Here is a 20,390-nt window from a genome sequence, read left to right on the forward strand (position 1 = left end):
CATGGCTGAGTTAATGTGGATTTAAAAGCCTTAAAAGTGAGGAAATTCAAAAAGTTGAGTTCTAGATTTCTCAGTGTTAATGGTAGTGACCTTTTAAGCCAGTCTACCCCATGCAGCCACCTATGGACCCACACTTTTCCAAAGGGCAATGCATACCCACACATAGACATCTTTCAAATCTGAGTGCCATTCTTGATCACTCATGTATGTTCCCATCTGTTTCTGGCAACTGTGGGATATGGCAGAGAGTGCATTCCTCAGTGATTCCTTTCCTGCCTTTCCCAGCTTTGGCTAGAATTCACCTCTTGGCTTCAAGAGGTTATAAGTTGCCAAGGAGCTTCACAATCAGGTGTGAGGGCTTGGCACATCTTGAAAAGGGATTGGGGGAGTTGTAAACAGGGTATGGCCAGGGGGAGGGTTGTGGGTGCGCAAAGGTGGAAGAACCTTATTATAGAGGGGAAAGGATCTGGACTGAGCCCCCCACATGTGTTAATTTACAGAGGGTCTTGCAAACCTAAGGCCAGTCCTGTGCTTAATGCTGAATAGTTTTTTGCATTGCATGTGTATGCAGATATTTCTGTGTAAATCCGATCATTGTGACAGACATATGGGTTTGATCTAGGATGCTGGGGAGTAGTTCATGGCTTACTTCCAGTTGGGAGTGGAAGATACAGAATTTGTAAACTTGTCTCTGTGTGTGTCTGCGCGCGCATGTCTGCTCCAGACTTCCAGTGCAACATTCCTTTGGGGATGGAATCTGGCAGAATCTCCAATGAACAGATCAGTGCCTCCTCCACCTACTCGGACAGAAGGTGGACCCCACAGCAGAGCCGGCTCAACAGTGATGACAACGGATGGACCCCCAACCTGGATTCCAACAAGGAGTTCCTCCAGGTTCGTACAGGTCCCCGTGACAGGAAGAGGAAATAGAGTGCTAAATTATCGAGGATGAATATTAAATCTTGATTTTATTAAGGCATTTGACACAGTCCCACATGACAAACTAAGCAAACTAGGGAAATGTGGACTAAATGAAAATACCATAAGGTGGGCACAAGTGCTTGAAGAATTGTATTCAAAGAGTAATTATCAATGGTTTGCTCTCCAACTGGGAGGATGTATCTACTGGGGATGCACAAGGGTCTGTCCTGCGTCCGGAACTAGTCAACATTTTCATTAATGGCTTGGATCATGGAGTGGAGAGTATGCTTATAAAATTTTCTGGGAGGGATAGCAAGTGTTTTGGAGGACAGGATTAGAATTTAAAACTACCTGATAAATTGGAGAATTGGTCTGAAATCTGAAACTCGATAAAGACAAGTGCAAAGTACTACACTTAGGAAGGCAAAATCAAATGCACAACTACAAAATGGGGAATAACTAGATAGGCAGTGGTATTGCTTAAAAGGATCTGGGGTTTATAGTGGATCATAAATTGAATATGAGCCAACAATGTGATACGGCTGTGAAAAAGTCTATCATCTTTCTGTGGCATATTAACTGGAGTGTTGTATGGAGGATATGGGAGGTAATAGTCCTGCTCCACTCAGCACTGGTGAGGACTCAGCTGCAGTACTGTGTCCAGTTTTGGGCTCCACACTTTAAGAAAGATGTGAACAAACTGGAGAGAGTCCAGAGGAGAGCAACAAAAACGATAAAAGGTTTAGAAAACCCGACCTATGAGGAAAGGTTTAAAAAAATGGATTTGTTTAGTCTTCAGAAAAGAAGACTGAGAGGAGACCCTGATAAGAGTCTTCAAATATGTTAAAGGCTGCTATAAAGAGGATTGTCATCAATAGTTTTCCATGTCTGCAGAAGGTAGGACAAGAAGTAATCAGCTTAATCTGCAGTAAGTGAGATTTAGGTTAGATATTAGGAAAAACATTTTACCTCTAAGGATCATTAAGAACCAGAATAGGTTACCAAACGAGGTTGTAAAATCTCCACCCTTGGAGGTTTTTAAGAACAGGTTAGACAAACATCTTGCTGGGATGGTCTAGGTTTACTTGGTTTTACCTGGTCCTGCTGCGTCATGGTTGGGGCTGGACTAGATGACTTCTCAAGGTCCCTTTCAGCCCTACATGTCTATGATTCTATGATTAATGTGCTGTAGAGATGGGGAATTGTGGCTATAATACTGGGCTTAGCAACAGTTTTGTGTTGCCAGGCAGCTGCTGCAGTGTGCAATATTGAACTGACCTCTAGATCACTTTTGTCAAAAGCATGGTCCACTAGAGGCCAAACCAGCATTGGCCTCTGAGCAAGTGCTGAAAGGGCACGCTGGCATTGGCAGGCACTGCTGTGCAGGCCTGGTAGCCAGCACTGGCAGAGCAACACTGTGAGAAAGCATCTCTGCTGGACGCAAAGCCAGCGTTGGCAAAGCCTCACCATTGCACTCCAAAACTTCAGCTTTCCTCCCTCCCCCGCTTTGAGCCACATTGACTGTCCTGCTGTTAAACTGACCCTTGAACATAATAAGGCTTGTGGAATATTTTATTGCCTTTGTGACATGCAGAGAGTCCACGGTGGGTGAGCTACCGTTTAGGGAAGTCAGGACGACTCTGCCTTTGTGAAAGGAGCCAGCCCTGCTGCTGGCCCATTAACATTCCTGCACAAGTCCTGACTTGACCTTATGCCCCCTGAACCTCCATGGACTTTCTAGAGAGCTGAGAGAGAGAGAGCAGTCTCTGGCTACTTACAAGGACCATTGACTCTGCAGCCACCCTGATGGCCAGAGTCTTAACTAAATGTTGGGAATGTGCAGCTAGAATAATACTGACTGTGCTGGAGATGTAGTGAGCATGGTCAGTGTGAAATTCAGGTCGGGATTTCAGAGCAAAGTCTTTCTTTAAGCCCTTCGTTAGAAACACATTATCTAACGGTAAACATCTGATGAAGTGAGCTGTAGCTCACGAAAGCTCATGCTCAAATAAATTGGTTAGTCTCTAAGGTGCCACAAGTACTCCTTTTCTTTCTCCACAAAGTGTTTCTGAGTGGCTCTATTGCTGTGAGATGGTGCGTGCTAATGGGCATTAAGAACTGAAGGTACTGAAATGTCATTGCCTGAAGCAGATGTCCAAGGGCTTGTCTACACTACCGCGTGGGGTCGATCTAAGATACGCAACTTCAGCTACGGGAATAGCATAGCTGAAGTCGACGTACTGAGATCTACTTACTGCAGTGTCTTCACTGCAGTAAGTTGGCAGCTGACGTTCTCCTGTCGACTCCACTTGCGCTCCTCGTTCTGGTGGAGTACCGGAGTTGACGGGAGAGTGCTCACAACATCTATCTAGACGCGATAAATCGACCCCCGCTGGATCGATCACTGCCTGTCGATCCGGTGGGTAGTGTAGACAAGCCCTAAATCTTCATTCGTGGCAGTGCTACCAAGCCAGATCGTGTGACCTTTTTTAACCCACATAACTAAAATAAACATTAAAAACATTGAAAACTGCTGCTCTTGCTAATTGGCCATCATGACTTTATTTTACATGGAAAAGCTCTGTCCCGTGGCTTCTGTCCCATTTAAAAGGAAGCAAGTGTTTAATTTTAGTGACAATCCTGTTTGGTCTGAGGGGAGACTTTGTACTTTCATTTACAGCCAAACTTCAAAGTCCTTAATCAGTTTCACCCAGTCCTCACACTAGCTGAATTCCTGCTGAGGTCAAACCCTGCTTTTTTCCCATTGAAATCAATGGGAGTTTCCTTAAAGACTGAGTACAAACTGAGAAAGGGCATCAAGATTTTGCCCCTTGTGATCAATCACACTTTCGTACACAGTCACTTAGCCTGCTTCATACTTAAACAGAGACAGAGACACCTGCAACGTACTTTCCCCTCTCTTTCCCCTGAAAGTATAAAATTGCATGAAAACGGCAGAGCATAAAACATTTGTTCTCTGTGGCATGTTCAGTTAAGTGGTCTGAAAATCAGCCCTGGAACAGTACTGCTGAGTTTCCAAACCAGTGTGACCCTTGTTGCACAGAACACTCAAGCAATGGCAGTGGTAAAAGCCACAGCTGTGTCTACATGCTCTGATGAAAGCAAATGGGATATTAGATCCTCCGCTGGTATAAATCCACAAAGCTCCAGTCGCACTGCATCAGCTGGAGCCATGCTGGTTTGCACCCTGTGAGCAGTTGACTTTTAGTTTTTAAAAATGAGGGGATGGTCCAGTCCACAGTGGGACTGATGGTAATCACCATTTTCTTCCTCATCCTCCTTTCCCTTCTCTCCTCACTGCCCCCCACCCCCCGATCAGGTGGACCTTCGTTTCCTGACCATGTTGACCGCCATTGCTACCCAGGGTGCCATCTCCAAAGAAACGCAGAATGGCTACTATGTCCGCTCCTACAAGCTGGAAGTCAGCACCAACGGTGAGGACTGGATGATGTACCGGCATGGTAAAAACCATAAGGTAAATGCATTGTCCCTTAACAGCTGCACCCGTGGGAGCCTTGCCAGCGGTGGAGGAGTGGGAGGGGAAAGGCGAGAATACATTTTATGGATTTAGGGATTTATTTTGTAAGGCCTGTTTTGCTGACGCTGCTGCTCAGGGCTGACAGGCTGCGTGGGGAGGCCTTCCCCAGAAATGATCTTTCTCATCGATAGAGCGATCACTGTTCCTTAGAAAACCTGGCTGCTGTTGCGTCTTGCTCAGTGGAGAGAGCCTGCAGTATGTTCTTTGACTGCAAATGAAGGAGAAAATGCTTTTCACAGCCCGTATTTTGCCATACAAGATTCATTGAGCATTTATGGCTGGAGCCCCATCCCCATGCTGGGTTAACAATCACAAAACCACATGAAACTGCAATTCAGGAGTTATTGAGGCCTGGAAATGAAAGGGCACAAATCCTAAGAGGGGATCGCTGTGTCCCGGAGAATAAAACAAACAATAAATAATGAGGAGCAATTCAGTTTGTCAGGCATACGGGATCTGCAGTAGCAATCACAGTTGGCAGTGCTGCTTGTGTCTGCTGTAGCCGCAGCTCCTGGAGGTGTGTAGTGGGGTGGGGAGGTGGGTTGTGTGTAATATGGATGTTTGACCCTTGGAGATCTTTGAGCCTCCGATGCACCCTAAATGCACAATGAAGGGAACGCTCATGAGGCGCTGTGGTTTTGAGGGTGGGTAGGGGAACAGCTGGCTGCACAGAGTGCCGATGTATATAAAACAGAAGTGGTTTCAGGTAGGTGCGGCACTGTAATTCGCCTGGGCTGTACAGGTGCCCTTTAATTAAAGGATCTTCTGAAATGCCCCTGAGAGCTCTGTTGTGGTTGGCTGCGGTGTTGACGTCCCCTAGTGGATCGTGTACATAGGCACTGTACAGTGTGGGGAACAGCAGCAGCTGTCCCCCAAACAAGAATTTCATCCGCACAATCTGTTCTGTACATTAACTGCTGAGGGTTGGGGCACAAAACGGAGATGAAGGTGAAGTGATTTTGCTATGACTTTATTTATTTATTTGTCATTTTCCTGAGTGAGGCTCTCAGCCCTCCACTGGCAAAGGGCATGAAACCCTCTGGCTCAACTTCACAGCCATTCATCCAAACGTTTTCTTTCCTCTGTGTCCGCATGGTTTCACCTACCCCACAAGTGTCTTTCAGCGTGTGTCTCAGGTTCAGACTAACTAAGGTGCCTATTTGGTCCCCATTACCATTGTATTAGAGCATCTCACACTGACCTATTTATCCCCAGAACACCCCTGGTGAGGTACGGAGGGGGAACTGAGGCAGAGAGAGGCTAAGTGACTTGCCCAGGTCACACACAAAGTCTGTGGCAGAGCAGGCAACTGAATGCAGGGCTCCTGAGTCCTATGATAATGCCCTAACCATTGACCCACGCTTCATATCAAAGCTTACTGCAAATCAACTAGCACCCCTTGGATTCACACTCAAATCATGAAACTCCACATTTCCTGAAGATTGGCCTGACCCAAACTCCCAAATCCAAACACCTTTGGGCAGATTGGATCTGGAGCTGCATGTGGCAGGTAGGGCCCATCTCTAAAATGTCACATCATTCCAGTACAAAACTATCTGGAGTCTGTGGCTGCCTCCCAGCTGGGCCCAGGTTGTCTCAGAAAGCTCCTAGGCCTTAGCAGACCTCTTGATGAACATTGGCTGAGTTTCTAGGCTGCAACAAAACATATAATCAGGGGAGTTTGAAGTTTCATTAGGACCATTTTTGCAAAGCATACAGGGAATGGGCAAAACTGGGGTTAGAAAGATGTGCTCTGAAAAACCAAGTTGGTCAGGCTGGTGTTTAAATTGCCCTTTGCAGGAAATTTGCAAGTCAGTGTCAGTTTCAGTGTGATGCAGATTTTTGTCACCTCTGACTTTATCCTTACCTGCCAGGGGACTCTGTAGACATGAAACCAGATCCTTGGCTGGTATTAGTCAGGGCAGCTGGGTTGACTTCAATGGAGATAAGTTGTTCTACACCAGCTGGAGATCTAGTCCACAAAGCGTGAGACCCTTCGGCCCAGATCCTCAGCTGGTGTCACTCAGCGTAGCTGCTCAGCAGTCAGTGGAGCTGTGCTCCTTGACACCAGCTGAGGATCTGGCCCCTTTGTATGTAGAAAGACAGCTCAGCTACACAACCTCCTTCAATATAAATCTCTCCCTCTTTACTCCTTTATGTTCATCCCAGTCTCTCTCCCTCTCCCTTTTGCTGGACTCAATTTAGCAGACACCTCCTGAGGCTGGTGGAGAAGTAATTGCTTTTTGGTGACCTGCCTAGCCTGAAATCAGGGTGACTGGTTTGTTCCCCTCCCCTTTAAATGTTCAGCCTTCAGCAGCTGAGCAGCAGCAGAATGAGTGCAGAACCTTCTGATTCGACTGTACATCCCTCAGCCCCGGAGCGCGGCTCAGCGCATGGAGCACCAGCGAGCTGGCCGCGCTTCCCGTTTAACGTTAATCACTGCTGTTCTTTCATTAGGAAACCTCCCAGATGTCTGTATTTAATGTGCAGATTCCACACTATTCCTGGTGCGTCAGTGCAGCTCTCCGCACGGTTCACAGTGAAATAGTTGAGTGAACCGTGCCAAACAGATTTGTCAAGTCTGCCGCAGTTTGATTTGATGCCACGAGGAGTGGGGAGGGGCGGAGGACTCCGTATTCCTGCGTATACACGTATAGATGGATCAGCCCATCTCCCTCTTGCCTGTGTAAGGTGGGCAGGGAGCCAAGCTTAACTGGCGCTTCCCGCGAGTCGGCTAACATCTACATCTTCATCAGAGAGAGAGAGAGAGATACAAAAGAGGAGAAGGACTGAGCATAGGAGGGGTGGATGGCAGATAATATTCTCTCCAGAAAGTGGAGGGCAGGTATGACCTCCCCTCCAGTGCTTATGGTGCCAAGGAAGAGGAAAGGGTGGGTAGATGTGGTGTTTACTGCAGAATTTGAAGGCTAGACTTCAGTTCCCTGGCTGCTCTCAGCGTTGATACAGTGTACCAAAGGCAAGGGAACAGGAAAAAGGAGAATAAAGTGGAGGAAAACAAGATTAATGAGAGCTCAAGGCAGTGGAGGACGACTGTTGTTGTCTTGCAGAGTGCTAATATATTTGGGGGAGAGGGAAGGGAGGGTAGCCAAATTGCAAACATGCTGCCTGAATGAGATCAGGACTAATCAGAGTCTTTCTGTTTCCACTCCTGTCCACCAACCTGCCTCCTCAGCCCAGCTGCTCCCAGTCAACAGGTGAGGGAGGCTATGCTGTGCTGAGGAAAGTGATTATAGCTTCGTCTGGAGCATTGCAGGCATGCTTCTCTCCAGATTTAGCCTAGAAAATTGTACACATAGGCAATACATCCACATTCATTTACATGAATGTTGAACAGACGTGCCTGTTATACATTAGTCCATTAGTCTCTCTCTCTCGTACACAAACACACGTATGAGACATGGGCAAAATATGGATGCAAATTTCCAATGCTCCCAAATACATGGTTTATCTCTGTAACAGAGATAAGGAGCAGAGTTGGGGACTTCCTCTCTGCCATGCACACACACTGTTTATAACTACACCACAAACCAGAGAATCAGTGGACCCAATGGGTCATATTTCCAAGCACAGTATAGTGCCCATTTATATCAGTCCCTTGTCAGGCATTTTTGTAAGCTGTAACAAAAAGTACTTGAACTCTCGCTTTGGACATCTATGTTCAATGCTCTGGGTGAAAGCTCAGTCCTGTGGCTTCTTTATCTAAAGAGCTGCAGGGAAGATCTAGCCCTCAGCCCACACTCTCCTCTGCACTAAGGTACCGCACTGCAGATGTTTAACCCATCTCCCAAATTCTGACTTGCTTTCACTGTTTGTGTAGATGAAACGAGGATCACTTCAGATTTGTCCATATTTGGAAAATTAGTTCCTAAAATTCACCCCTGGAGCTGCACCTGTGGAGAACTACAGGTCCCAGTTTTCCTAGCATAGTTGCAATCCTATGTTTATGGGGCCCAATTCATCCCTTGTAGCATACCAGTAGATCCCATTGCTCTTGGATACCAGCTGACTCCCTGATCTAGGATTTGTCTAGGTATATAGGATCCTATATTATATCTTTAATGGGAATAACTTTTGATCCGGTAAAGGGCACTCTCAGATGCAGAGATTCCGCTCCAGTGATGGTTCTCTGCCCAGTGTACACAGGGCCCAGTCTTGCATGCATTCCTCAGGAAATACTCCCAGGGCAGGCAATGGGAGTGAGGTGTAGAGGCTGAGGTGCACTGCTTTCTGTCTGGCTGCAGGATCATTTCTCTTTTACACCCCCAGTCTGCTATTCCTGGATTTAATAAATGCAGAACTATCCATCTCCTCTTCTCCAGGATCCTCACGCCACCAAGCTGCCCTGCTCCCCATTTCAAGTCTGGCAAGAAAAATAATCTCCCTGACTTTTCTCCTTCATGCTTCTCTGTCTCAAATCCTGAAACCCTAATCCTGTTAACGCGCTCTGTTCCAGGCCTCTGTCTCCATGGGGTAACCTAATCCTGCAGTAAATCTAGTCCATGCAAAGACAGACACACACACAGCTGGGGGAGGAGCGGCTGCTATCCCCGCCCCCACCCTAGAAAACACAAAACCTCTCCCTGGAATGTCCCAAGAAATTGCATGATGACAAAAACAGCACTAAAAATAAATAAGGCAAGAGACTGTCCCCAACCATAAACTGCTTTTTGGATTTAATGGTGCTTTTCTCGCCTTTGCTTCACTTCTGACTTGGCAGCTGATAGGATTCCCACACCCGGTGGAACTAATGCAGCTTTAAAAAATCCCCTAGCCGACAAGGGGAAGTTTTAAAGTGAAGAGTGTCCTGGGTATGATTTACAAGTGGAGGCAGGAGGTGGAAAAACCCACCCTGGCATCCTCCAGCCCCGGCATCCTCCCCCTTCCCTGTGTTTCTGCAGCAAATTAATTAAGCGAGTCAACTCTCATTGATTATCAATTTAATTTTATGTGTGGACCTGTTGGCTGGACTAAAATGGAAGTAAAAATAAAAGTGTAGGGAGGGGACAGACAGGTCTTTGATGCTGCAGTGAAAGTGGGTTGCCTTGGCCGCTGCTTAGAAGATGCTTTTAATTTGTTAATGGTTTTTACATTTGTCTTCCAACTCTGCCACCCTTGTGTGTGTATTTTCATCTATCACAGCCAGATCCTCAGATTGTGTAAATCATTGCAGATCCATATAAGTCAATGGATCTACCTTGATATACACCAGCTATGGATCTGGTGCATCATGTGTGTTGAGTGGCTTGCAATGTACAGAGGTAGGGAGACAATGTGATGTTCTCATTGTGTAACAAAACATTACTGCTTCGTTGGGGCTCTGGGTTTCACAAGTGCTCCTGCTGGTTCTTGCTGTGCTATGAAACTCAGGGCATGATTCCAAGCCTCCCGAAATCAATGAGAATCTTTCCCTGGATCTCAAGGGGCTTTGGATCAGACTTTTAGTTAAAACAAATTCGACCAACAATAGGTTTCTCTCACCAACAGGTCAGCGTCCAGCATCTCTAAAGAAGGAAGGGGGCCAAGGTTTCCAGAAGTGATCAGGGATGGTGGGTGTCTCACTTTGGGGAGGGAGGCATTCAACCTGAGACAACTTAAGGGGCCTGATTTTCTTAAAGTGCTCAGAAAATCTGGCCCCTTAAAGGTGTGCCATGCTGGACGCCAAACCACCCCAAATCAGTCATTGCTTTTCATGCGCAGGCCATGCGCAGGTCTGAGGCTGATCCTGTCAATGCCAATGACAGGAAGATTAGAAGTAATGTGCAGCAATACAACGAGCTTCAAAAGGGGTTGAGTGTTTAGGGGACTGGCAAAAAACATCTACTGGAGTAATGCAAAGTAAGTAATCTTGGAGCAAGTAGCCAAAGTTAAAGGATCTGATCAGGGCAAGGATTTGGGACTTATTGTAGAAAAACCATTAAACCTGTCAACGCAGAGCAGAGGTGCAGGAATAAAGGCGCAGGAATTGCTTGGGCCAGGTCTACACTACAGAGACTATAGCAGCATAGCTCTGGTGCGGTCGCTGTGCCGGCATAACCCCTTAACACAGACTCAGCCTACACCGATAGAAGGGATTTTTCCATCATTGTAGAGACACCACCTCCCTAAGCAATGAGAGGGAGGTTAACCAAGCTGCCTCTACACCCAGGGGTAGGTCACCCCCGAGAGCCATAGCTATGTTGACCTCGATGTTAAGTGTAGACCAGGCCTCGGTCCTATAGTGTATCAGAGGTGGTATTGTTATTGATTAAAGCACTTAAAAGACATACCACAAGTGATTCCTCCTGTCTGCTCTGTTTAGTATTAATCTCTGAGCAGTACCAAAGGGAGGATGCAGCAAAGGCAACAAAGATGCCAGCTGGCCTTAAAAAATTGGGGTCATTTCAGGCCTATGCATCCTTACCAGCCGCGCCTATTGATGGGAGTTGCACATAACTCATAACCAAGGCCCAGATCCAGCACAGTTCTGACGTGCGTGCCTAACTGGAAGCACATTCTGAAGTGCTTTACTGAATCAGGTTCTGTCTGGGGAAGGAACGTGGTCCTAAGTTCTGAAGCAAAATGTAAGGTCAAAGGACTCATCTCCTTAGAAACAGGAGGAGGATTTCAGGCAACCTAAGAAATGTTTTCAGCATTACAAAAGAGATTCCATACAAAAGAGATGGATAAAGTTGTAAGGCCCAACCCTGGAATTTATTTCACGGGTGTAAATCCAGAGTCACTCGGCTGAAGTCAATGGCACCCTATACCGAAGTCAATTCAGAATTAGGCCCACATTTTTCATACTGCAAAGGGAGTTCAAAAATTAGGTAACATAAACTAGGAAACAAGCCAGAATGGGAGTAATCAGCAAACGGGTCAGAATGGGGGTAATCCTCATATGGAATAAATTATCAGGAAAGGTGCTTGAAACGAGGAGGATATATACATCTAAAAGAGAGATGTAGACATGTGTTTGGAGAAGGAAGGGATTGATGCACAGGGTGAAAAAGCAGGAAACTGGGATTATATTAAACCAAATAAAAGGTGGTTACATTAGAACCAGATAAACATTTCCTGTTCTCCTATCTTATGTTCTTAGGTGATTTGCTGCACATCAGCTTTTCAGGTGACATAAAGCTGGAGCCTTTGGTCTAGGGTGGAAATATATCCTCTCACCCAGAGTGTGGGCCTTCTCCCTCTCTCCCTCTGTCACACACTCACTCACAGCAGCCACCATTTGTCTAGCCCTCCCGCTGGAAAAAGGGTGTTTGGTGACTGCTGAGCAAGGCAAGGATGGGAAGTGGGGGTCAGACAGGAATAAAATAGGATATTAAAAACCCATAAACCATGCTGTGTTGCTAAACAGTACCAGCATGATCTATAGTCTCTGGATTAGCATTTCTGATTAAATCTACTCCAAATCCCAATTATCAACCAGATTTGCAGACAGAGCCTTGCACAGCCCCCCCTCTCCTCACCACCCCATAACTAATCCCGTAATGTCCGAGGGGCAGAATCCCAGCACTTTGCCTGGAGAGCACAGTTCAGGTTGTGGCGCTGTGAACACTGACAGCAGCCGTCACGGGTTTGGTGCTGAATTACTCTCACCCTGCTGTAACAATCTCCATGCCCCAATGTGCTGGGTTCCAGGAGAGCTGCATTAATGTGTCCTGTCTGCAGGCTTTAAAAAAAAATCTCAGTGGGAGCCTTGCTCCTGTTCAAGGCAATGGGCCAGGTTACAGCCTCACTTGCTTTTCTCCAAATCTCAGGAATCTATGGTTGAATTATTTAACTCTTGCCTCTGACAGAGGTGAGCCAGTGCCAGGCATTTTCTTTCTCTACCCTCCTGTTTTACTCTCAGATAAACTTCATGGAAGCTCTTGTGCTTAGCAAAGCATATGCAGGGTAGGAGAGAGCATAAAGCATAGCCAACGTTGCAGTGTCTATGCAGTTCCTGGCTTGCAACAGGTGATGCACTAACCCTGAAAGCCTGAGAGGAGAGAGAGAGCATCCAGTAATGACTTCAGCGCCCCAGGGTGGGCAGTTGTACGGCACAGAGAACCATTTAAAACTCCACTCAAGTTGGATGTTTCCTTTTTCACTTGTTCCCCCCTGATGGCACTGAAAACTAAGATAAGAACCACAAGTATACCGTATAATAGAAGAGCAAGCAAAAGAGAAAAAACTCCACATGGTAGTTATTGATTATGGCCATCTGGTAAGACAGATGCTTGTTTGTACCATGCTGGATCACAAACTGCCCCTGAAAGCTTTCTTTTATGTGAGAGGCATGGGCGGTCATTGATTATAAAGAGGCAGCCACAAGGTGGTCCTAAATAATGATGCTTCAAACTTGCACACCGATGTTCTCTGTAGATCTCCATACACGTCACAAAGATGGGAAAGGGCTATTATCCCCACTTTATAAATGAGGAAACTCAGGCACAGAAAAGTTAAGGTCAAAATTGGCCTTTTATTGATTCAGATTTTTAGGGCCAAACATCCACTGTTCCAGATGAAGCCAGTGGGAAATGAGGCTCAACTGGGCACCCAAAATCAGAGGCCATTTTTGGCCTAAGCGACTTCCCCACGGTCACACAATGAATCAGTGGCCACGCACCCTGCCCACTCTAGCCAGTCCAACTCCCTGTGCACTGCTCCTCAGTGCTTCCTGCTGCTAGGGCACTAGCCCATCTTAGAAAGCCCCTGCCTGTCCTTTTGCTTTGGGTGATTATTTTGCTTAGCCAAGGACATCCTGATATTTTCTCCCCATTGCAGGTATTTCAAGCTAACACTGATGTCACCGAAGTGGTCCTGAACAAGATCCACACCCCAGTGCTGACTCGGTTTGTCCGGATCCGTCCCCAAGTCTGGCACAATGGGATTGCTCTCAGACTTGAGCTCTATGGCTGCCGCATCACAGGTTAGGAGATTTCCAGTTCTTTCCCTTCTTCCTCCCCACTCCTGTTCCTCTTGGTCTGTGTGAGCCTTTCCTATGTACAGCGGAGCAAAGGACATTAATTCTGAAGTCCTCCTTAAGATCAGGTCACACATACACACCCTGCCCCTAATTCTGCCTGCCTTAGCCTCCTCAGCAGCTGGCAGTGCAGATGGCGTGACCCTGCAGAGGGAGGACACATCCAGGCTTTTTGACAGGACATACTTTTTGTAAAGGAAGGTGTGACCGTATGATCAGCAGCCAGGACTCTGCTATGAAAGAGATGTTTTTAACAGACTCAGAAGTGGATGTGGGTGAGAAACCAGCACTGGAGTTAGGGGATGATTTGCACAGAACGAAGATGTTCTGAACGTCGGGTTGAGAGGTTCCTGCAGCCTTTGAGGGCTGCAATAAAGGGAATTACAGCTGGTGTAAGTGTTTTGACATTTCAGTACCTAGCAGTTAAGTGCAGTGCGACATTGCCCTGTTAGCATAACGCTGACACGCTTCAACATGTTATTGTATGGTTTCCCTCTCTCCCCTGCTCCTTTTCTCTCCATGCAGATTCACCCTGCTCCAACATGCTGGGGATGCTTTCCGGCCTTATCTTAGACTCCCAGATCTCTGCCTCCTCAATCAGAGGGTACGACTGGTCCCCTAGCATGGCCCGCCTGGTCAGCAGCCGCTCTGGATGGTTCCCACGAATCCCCCAAGCCCAGCCAGGGGAAGAGTGGCTGCAGGTGGACCTAGGAGTCCCTAAGAATGTGAAAGGAGTGGTCATCCAAGGGGCCCGAGGAGGAGACAGCATCACCATGGTAGAGGCTCGATCCTTTGTGAAGAAGTTTAAAGTGGCCTACAGCATGAATGGAAAGGACTGGGAGTATATACAGGACACCAAAACTATGCAACCCAAGGTAGGGCCTGTCTATCGGAATAGGACCTTTGAGGACAATGATATTGGGTTGGATAGCTCCACATCCAGCCTGTGCCCCACTCACTGTCCCCGCTTGCCTGTCTTTCTTCACAGTGGGGTTGGTTAGTCCTCAGAGAGAGCACAGCATGTAGGGGCTGTGGTGGTGTGCGGATTGGGCCATCAGCCCCAGGCTTTCATGACTTTATCCCCATCTTGTTCCACGCCATACCTGCCCTGCCTGGGGGAGGTCTGATTCCCTTCATTTCCTGCACCAGCCCCTGAGACTGGAGAGCTCTTACTGGAGCTCCCATCCAGTGCCTGGTAGAAGCAGGCAGAGTTGCTGGTACATCAGGAGGAACCTTCCCCTCCAGGAGGCGTGACCATTACCCCAGCAATCCTCCCAGCTCCTACAAGTTGGAGGATGAAGGAACCCATCGGAAAGGGCATGGTATCCCTGCAGAGAGGCTAAATACACCTTTTAAAGAAAGATGCCTTCTAAGTGTTACTTACTCCCTGAGACAAGAGGGTGATGTAGGACACATGATGTTCTCCACCTTTTCTGTACCACAAACCTCTTTTTGCCTATGGGGACAATCCTGGAACCTCCCTTTCCCATCTATGTGGGACACCCACTGCCCCCATATGTAGCACATACAGGACAGGCAGGATGATTGTGACCCCCTCCCCCCCCGCTCTAAGGAATTAAGTCATTGGATTCTAATGAACTTTGTGCACATGTGTGTGGATGTTTCTCCTCCTGAAGGCTTGAAAGAGTTGAACTTTTTGCAACATGGTAACAATCCCAATCCCACAAATGAGTTTTGAGGGACTAGCTACGACAATAGACTTAAATTTGTTCCCAGTACACAGACAACCGAAAGGGGAGATGTCTGCAATGCTTGGCCAGTAACCACTGCTTAGACACTGGGGAAAAATGAGAATTCAAATGATCCCAGACAATAGCCTCTCTATAAAGCCAGGGACAAAATGTGATGTCATACGTGCTGGAAGCCAGTGGAGTAACGCCAGCCTTGCACCAGTGTGTAGCTTGGATGGGAATCTGGCATGGGCAATATAAAGTTTGGGCCGAGGCATGTTGTATGGTTTCGTTAGAAACAGACTCTGTGGTGCTCATGAGACCGAGTTGGGGACAGCATATGTTCACTCACAGAGCTGCAAATCAGAAATAAGACCAAGTGTAGTACAGCAAAACTGTCTGTTTCAGGTACTACAGGAGATTGCCAGATCTGCGCTATCTAGGCTGCACCTGAGCTGCCTTCCAATACGAGTTTGCTTCAGCGTAGCCTCTTGTTTTCCTGCACTTCCTTCCCCATTTTCACACTTTTGTCCCTTATCTGTTGTACATGCATGGACTGTAGGATGGTGCCAAGTCTGGAAATCCTCCTCATGCTTCTGTATCTTACTGCTAAAGATACGTTGTTGTATCTACTGTACTTCAAGTTCTTTTGCTTTATGACAATAGACAGTGATTTTGGACTGTGGAACACAAGGTTCTAATGAACATGAACGAGTAATTGGTTTGTCAGAATGCTTCATGTTCCAGGTTTGTTGATGGATAATATACATGATGCATAGATTAGCCTCTCTCTCTTTGCAGCTTTTTGAAGGCAACATGCATTATGACATCCCTGAAGTCCGAAGGTTTGACCCTGTTCCTGCACAGTACATCCGGGTTCACCCAGAACGGTGGTCTCCAGCAGGGATTGGGATGCGTTTGGAGGTGTTGGGCTGTGATTGGACAGGTATGAACCTTGCTTTCATTTCTATACTTGGTCAGTAAGACATGGTGATATTTCTTGAAATGGTAAAGTAGGTGGGATATAGTTATTTCTCTCTCCCTACATTCCCACAGGAGGTGGTGTTCTAATTCTGCAACCTCAGCAGAGGTAAACCTGAGCTATGAAGCTACAGTTTAGAGCATGAGCCAAATCCAAACTTTTCCATACTAAAATGTGGTCAGATTTGGTGCTCTGCTTGAGACCAGATCTCGCTGCAAAGTTTGGACTCAGATCCAAGCTTTCCCAAAGTTCTGCAGGATTCGAATGTGGGGTTTAGGGGCAGGTCCATCTCTGATTCTCATTTACTATCTAAAGGGGGACCATTTCCCATTTTTAATGTTACTAATTATACTTCACAGGTGTTTAAAGGCCCTAACCAAGATCAAGACTTTGTGCTAGTCATTGTACAAACATGTAGAAAGAAACAGTCTCTCTCCTGAAGAGACAAGATAAAGGGTAGGAGGGGGAATTAGAGGCACAGCAAGGTGCAGAAGTGACTATACAAGTCACAGAGCAGATCATTGCCAGAGGCAGGAATAGAACCATGGTGACTTGATTCCCAGCCCAGCGTCCTGTCTGCTAGATCTCTGCTAAGGAATATTTTCTCTGCCGTGGAGTACCACAGAAATCCTGATGCTGATGTGTCTTGAGACAGTACTAGAACTTCTAGGACCAGGGAACCAAAAGTTTGTCCACCTTGTTTTCATAACTGGAACAGCTGCTCTTGCCTTGAATACAGAGGTATGACCCATGAAAACTGCAGAACAAATTCACTGAGGTCATGGGGAGTTGTGCCCATTTACACCAGAGCTAAATTTGGTCCTCTGAGTCGCAGTGTGAAATGGTCCATCTTGGTTTGTATCTGAATATACAAAAAACAAAGCAAAAAACCCAAAACAAACAAACAAAAACGAATTCAGCTTGATGCTGTCCCTTTGGCCTAGAGGAATATTCCTGTGTTTTTTGGGTTTTTCTAAATAGTACAATGATCTATTTAAATCTGGATCTGGTCTCCAGATGTCAGTGATAAAGAGGTATGGTTTCTATGTAAAACAACATCTGTATAAGGCATTTTCTTGTAAGAATTCCTGCTCCAAGAAGCTTAAATTATGTATAGCCCACTGCTAGCCTTTCACTGGGTTTTTACTACTCCTTTCTTCTATTATGTATGCAAAATATGTTACAATCATTTACCAGCAAATTATAAAACAAAAAATAGTAAGGGTGAAATCTTGCCTCCATAGAAATCAGTGGCAAAAGTTCCCATTGAGTTCAGCGGGACCAGGATCTCACCCTACATTATGACAAACTGAAATTCCAGGCTTGATGCAGACACCTCATGCTGAAGTTTTATGGCCTGTGATATGCAGTGGTCAAACCACATGATCATAATGGTCTCTTCTGGCCTTAAGAACTATGATATTTTGAAAACATTGATTCACAGCCTGGGGCAGGTTTTCAGCAGAGTGCCCTCCCTTTTGGCAGGTGTAAATTGCACCCTCAGTTGAATTTTGGAGGCAGATCTGAGTACTTTTGTCTTTGTCTGTTATGTAGTTAGACATCCACATACTCAGATGTGCTCTGGTGATGCATTTTGTGTGTGCAAATTTTTTAGGTGTAACCCCCAGGTCAGCATGTGTTGCATGTCCCCCTCTTTGCCTGATCCACAGTAGATGTGAGTCTGTTATAGCACCCAGCTAGAGCCTGGCTCTTTGAGGCAAGCTGTAGAGACTCTTGCTTTTAACTAGGGAGATCCCTGCTACAATCCCTAGTGTGTCTGCCAAGATAGCAGGCTCAGACAGCCACAATTTACACCTAGAAAAGAGAGAACAGGCCTTAGACTAGCTGAAGATTTACTCATTCTGGGCCAGATTTTCTCCTCTGCTCCATCACTTGTATGCTGCTCTGACCATGCCAAGGGAACAGGAACTGGTGCTATCCCCCTTGAGACCTTCTCTGGCATGGAGGAGTCACCAACGGGTGTAGAGTCAGTAGAGCAAGCTCCTATGCCTCCTTCCCTCTGCAGCTATCTGCTATCCCCAGATGACAGACAGTCCCTTGGGGACCATTGCCAGCTGGTGTAGCTTAGAGCAGCCCCCAGGCTACTCTTACTTGTGCTAAGCCAGGCAGAGAATTGACTCCATGATGTCTCTCCCGCCTCCCACCACAGCTTACTCTGTTGCAGCAAAGAATCCAGGCCATACTCTACAGTGCAGCTGTCTCAATCCTTTATGCTTTTTGTGTAAGTTCACCTGTATGGCTCTGTCCACAGCGAGCTTTGAACTTGTGCTAGCAACAACCATGTTAAAAAGGGATCGTCAAGCACAGTTTTTCCAAGTAGTGTCCTTGACCATCATTTCCCAACATGACTGTCTAGTCATTTGTAGTTTGCAACTTTTAAAAGGAAAACCTGCTGGCCATAAATGAGCTTAACTTAATTTATTTACAAGAATTCATCCCTGTAATGGTAGCATGGTTTGTAATTCTGGAAGTGTGGGGGCAAATCTTGTTACAACTGTGTTAACAAGCAATCTGGGGAGCGGACAGTACCTGTGGTTTCATGTAAACTACAAAACCCAATGGGTTACAATGTAGCAATCCCTTGGTGTAAATAAAGGCTTATCTACACAAACAATTACAGTGTGAGAAGCTGGGGTGTGACTCCACCCTGTGCTACCCTGCCTCGGTCTGGCTATCCATGTGCATGCCGCTGATCCTTGGAGCTAGTCCTGTTTCAAAGAGGACTAGATCAAAGGGCTCTAACAGCTGTCAGCAGGGTGCACATAGTTAGTCTGCAACAAGGTAGCGTGGGGTAGATTCACCCCCCAGCGTGCTGCAATCTACTCATTTGTGTAGCCGAGGCTTAAGACATGGCTCTGTTCTGTAGGCGAGACCCAAACATATTACCAAACTGTGCTTAAGGCTGTCTGTGAAGCCCAAGGCTGTAGCACTTACTTGGGAACAAGGTCAGGAGCGTGGTTAAAACACGACGATTTAAAATGTTTTCAAATAGGGTTACAAGTTGTAGCGTGGACCCTGCCCAACTGCCACTGTTTCTATCAATGGCCAGTGACTATCAATTCAAACAGGTAACTAATAGCAACTAGGCTCAAAAACGGGTTGTTGGCAGGTAGCTAGAAAAAAGTTGAAGTGACCGGTCAACAGCTGGCTCATATCAAAGACCTGCTAACATTTTTCCTCTGAAGATTGAAGATTGATGAACATTAGCTTGTGACTTTTCTTCTCTCCTTTGAAGTTCCACACATCTGGTTTCAATTGCCCAACAACTCTGCAGCATGATCAGCAGGTACCTCTCGCTGCACGGACACTGCCGGGTGGAAGAGAGACCTTCTCCTTCTCACTTTCCAGTCACACCCCACTTTGGCCCTGCGATTTTCGTTATCTCATCTCACCATCTTGTCATGCTTGCATAGTCATTGCTACGTGCTGTGCTGGGCAGTGGAACGATACGAATTTACACCAGCCGAGCATCTGGACTGCATATGGTACTTTGCCTTTCAAGGTCCTTTCCCGTTGTCACATTTCTACTATAAATCTCAAAGCCCAGGAACAGCAACAACAAAAACACATACCGAGTGGAAGTAACTTGCGGCTTTTGACGTGTTGCCTTCAGCTGATGTTTTTTAAGGGTTTTTTTTAATGACTGTTTTTGGGCCTTGCTGCTTGCAATTTGCTTCTCGGTAACATTTGGAGTTTTATGGGGTAGTAACAAATTTGGACTTTAATATTAGGAGGCTTTGAGGTTGTTCAGTATTTTACTGTGAATAAAAGGCAGCTGAAAGCAAAAAAGGAACCCAAGAGTTTATATGCAATATGTTCAATCACAGAAGCTGGGAAGCAGTGTATGGAAAATATTCAATGTATTTAGCCATTTCCTTCAGCTTCTGGCTTTATTAAGTAATATCCTGAAGGGTGCTGATAAAGAATCCTAATCACAGGTAATAGAGCAAAGAAACCTTTTTAAAACTGGGAAGAACAGTGGACTCTGCTGACTGCTCTGTTCCCCATGTAAATGGAGAGGAAGATGGAGCTTAATGTCATGTACTGTTGATCTTAATATCTTCTTGCTTAAATTTCCTTGCCACCTGCTTTTAGCTAGGTTCCCAGAGCCTATATGGAAGAGAAGGAAATGGTACAGAGCCACTTTAAATTGTCAGGAAGGTGGAGCATGAAACCAGACACTTTCTGCTTTGAGCCAGAGCGTGCTAGGGATTCTCTGGGTCCGTTTGTGGTTACATC

General features: G+C 46.3%; 1 protein-coding gene across 8 annotated transcripts in view; it reads left to right on the forward strand.

Annotated features, from left to right (window-relative positions):
- NRP2 (neuropilin 2) overlaps nucleotides 1-20,390 on the forward strand; it is a 122,397-nt gene that overhangs the window by 49,874 nt on the left and 52,133 nt on the right. For all 8 annotated transcript variants that reach the window (XM_073306535.1, XM_073306536.1, XM_073306531.1 and 5 more), the window contains 5 exons: nucleotides 725-894; nucleotides 4,262-4,417; nucleotides 13,259-13,403; nucleotides 13,983-14,332; nucleotides 15,950-16,094. In XM_073306535.1, coding sequence (XP_073162636.1) covers nucleotides 725-894; nucleotides 4,262-4,417; nucleotides 13,259-13,403; nucleotides 13,983-14,332; nucleotides 15,950-16,094 — 966 coding nt within the window. The remainder of the gene's footprint in view (nucleotides 1-724; nucleotides 895-4,261; nucleotides 4,418-13,258; nucleotides 13,404-13,982; nucleotides 14,333-15,949; nucleotides 16,095-20,390) is intronic.

Source organism: Lepidochelys kempii, chromosome 11 (genome assembly GCF_965140265.1).
Source record: "Lepidochelys kempii isolate rLepKem1 chromosome 11, rLepKem1.hap2, whole genome shotgun sequence".
In the NCBI taxonomy this organism is placed as follows: Eukaryota; Metazoa; Chordata; order Testudines; family Cheloniidae; genus Lepidochelys; species Lepidochelys kempii.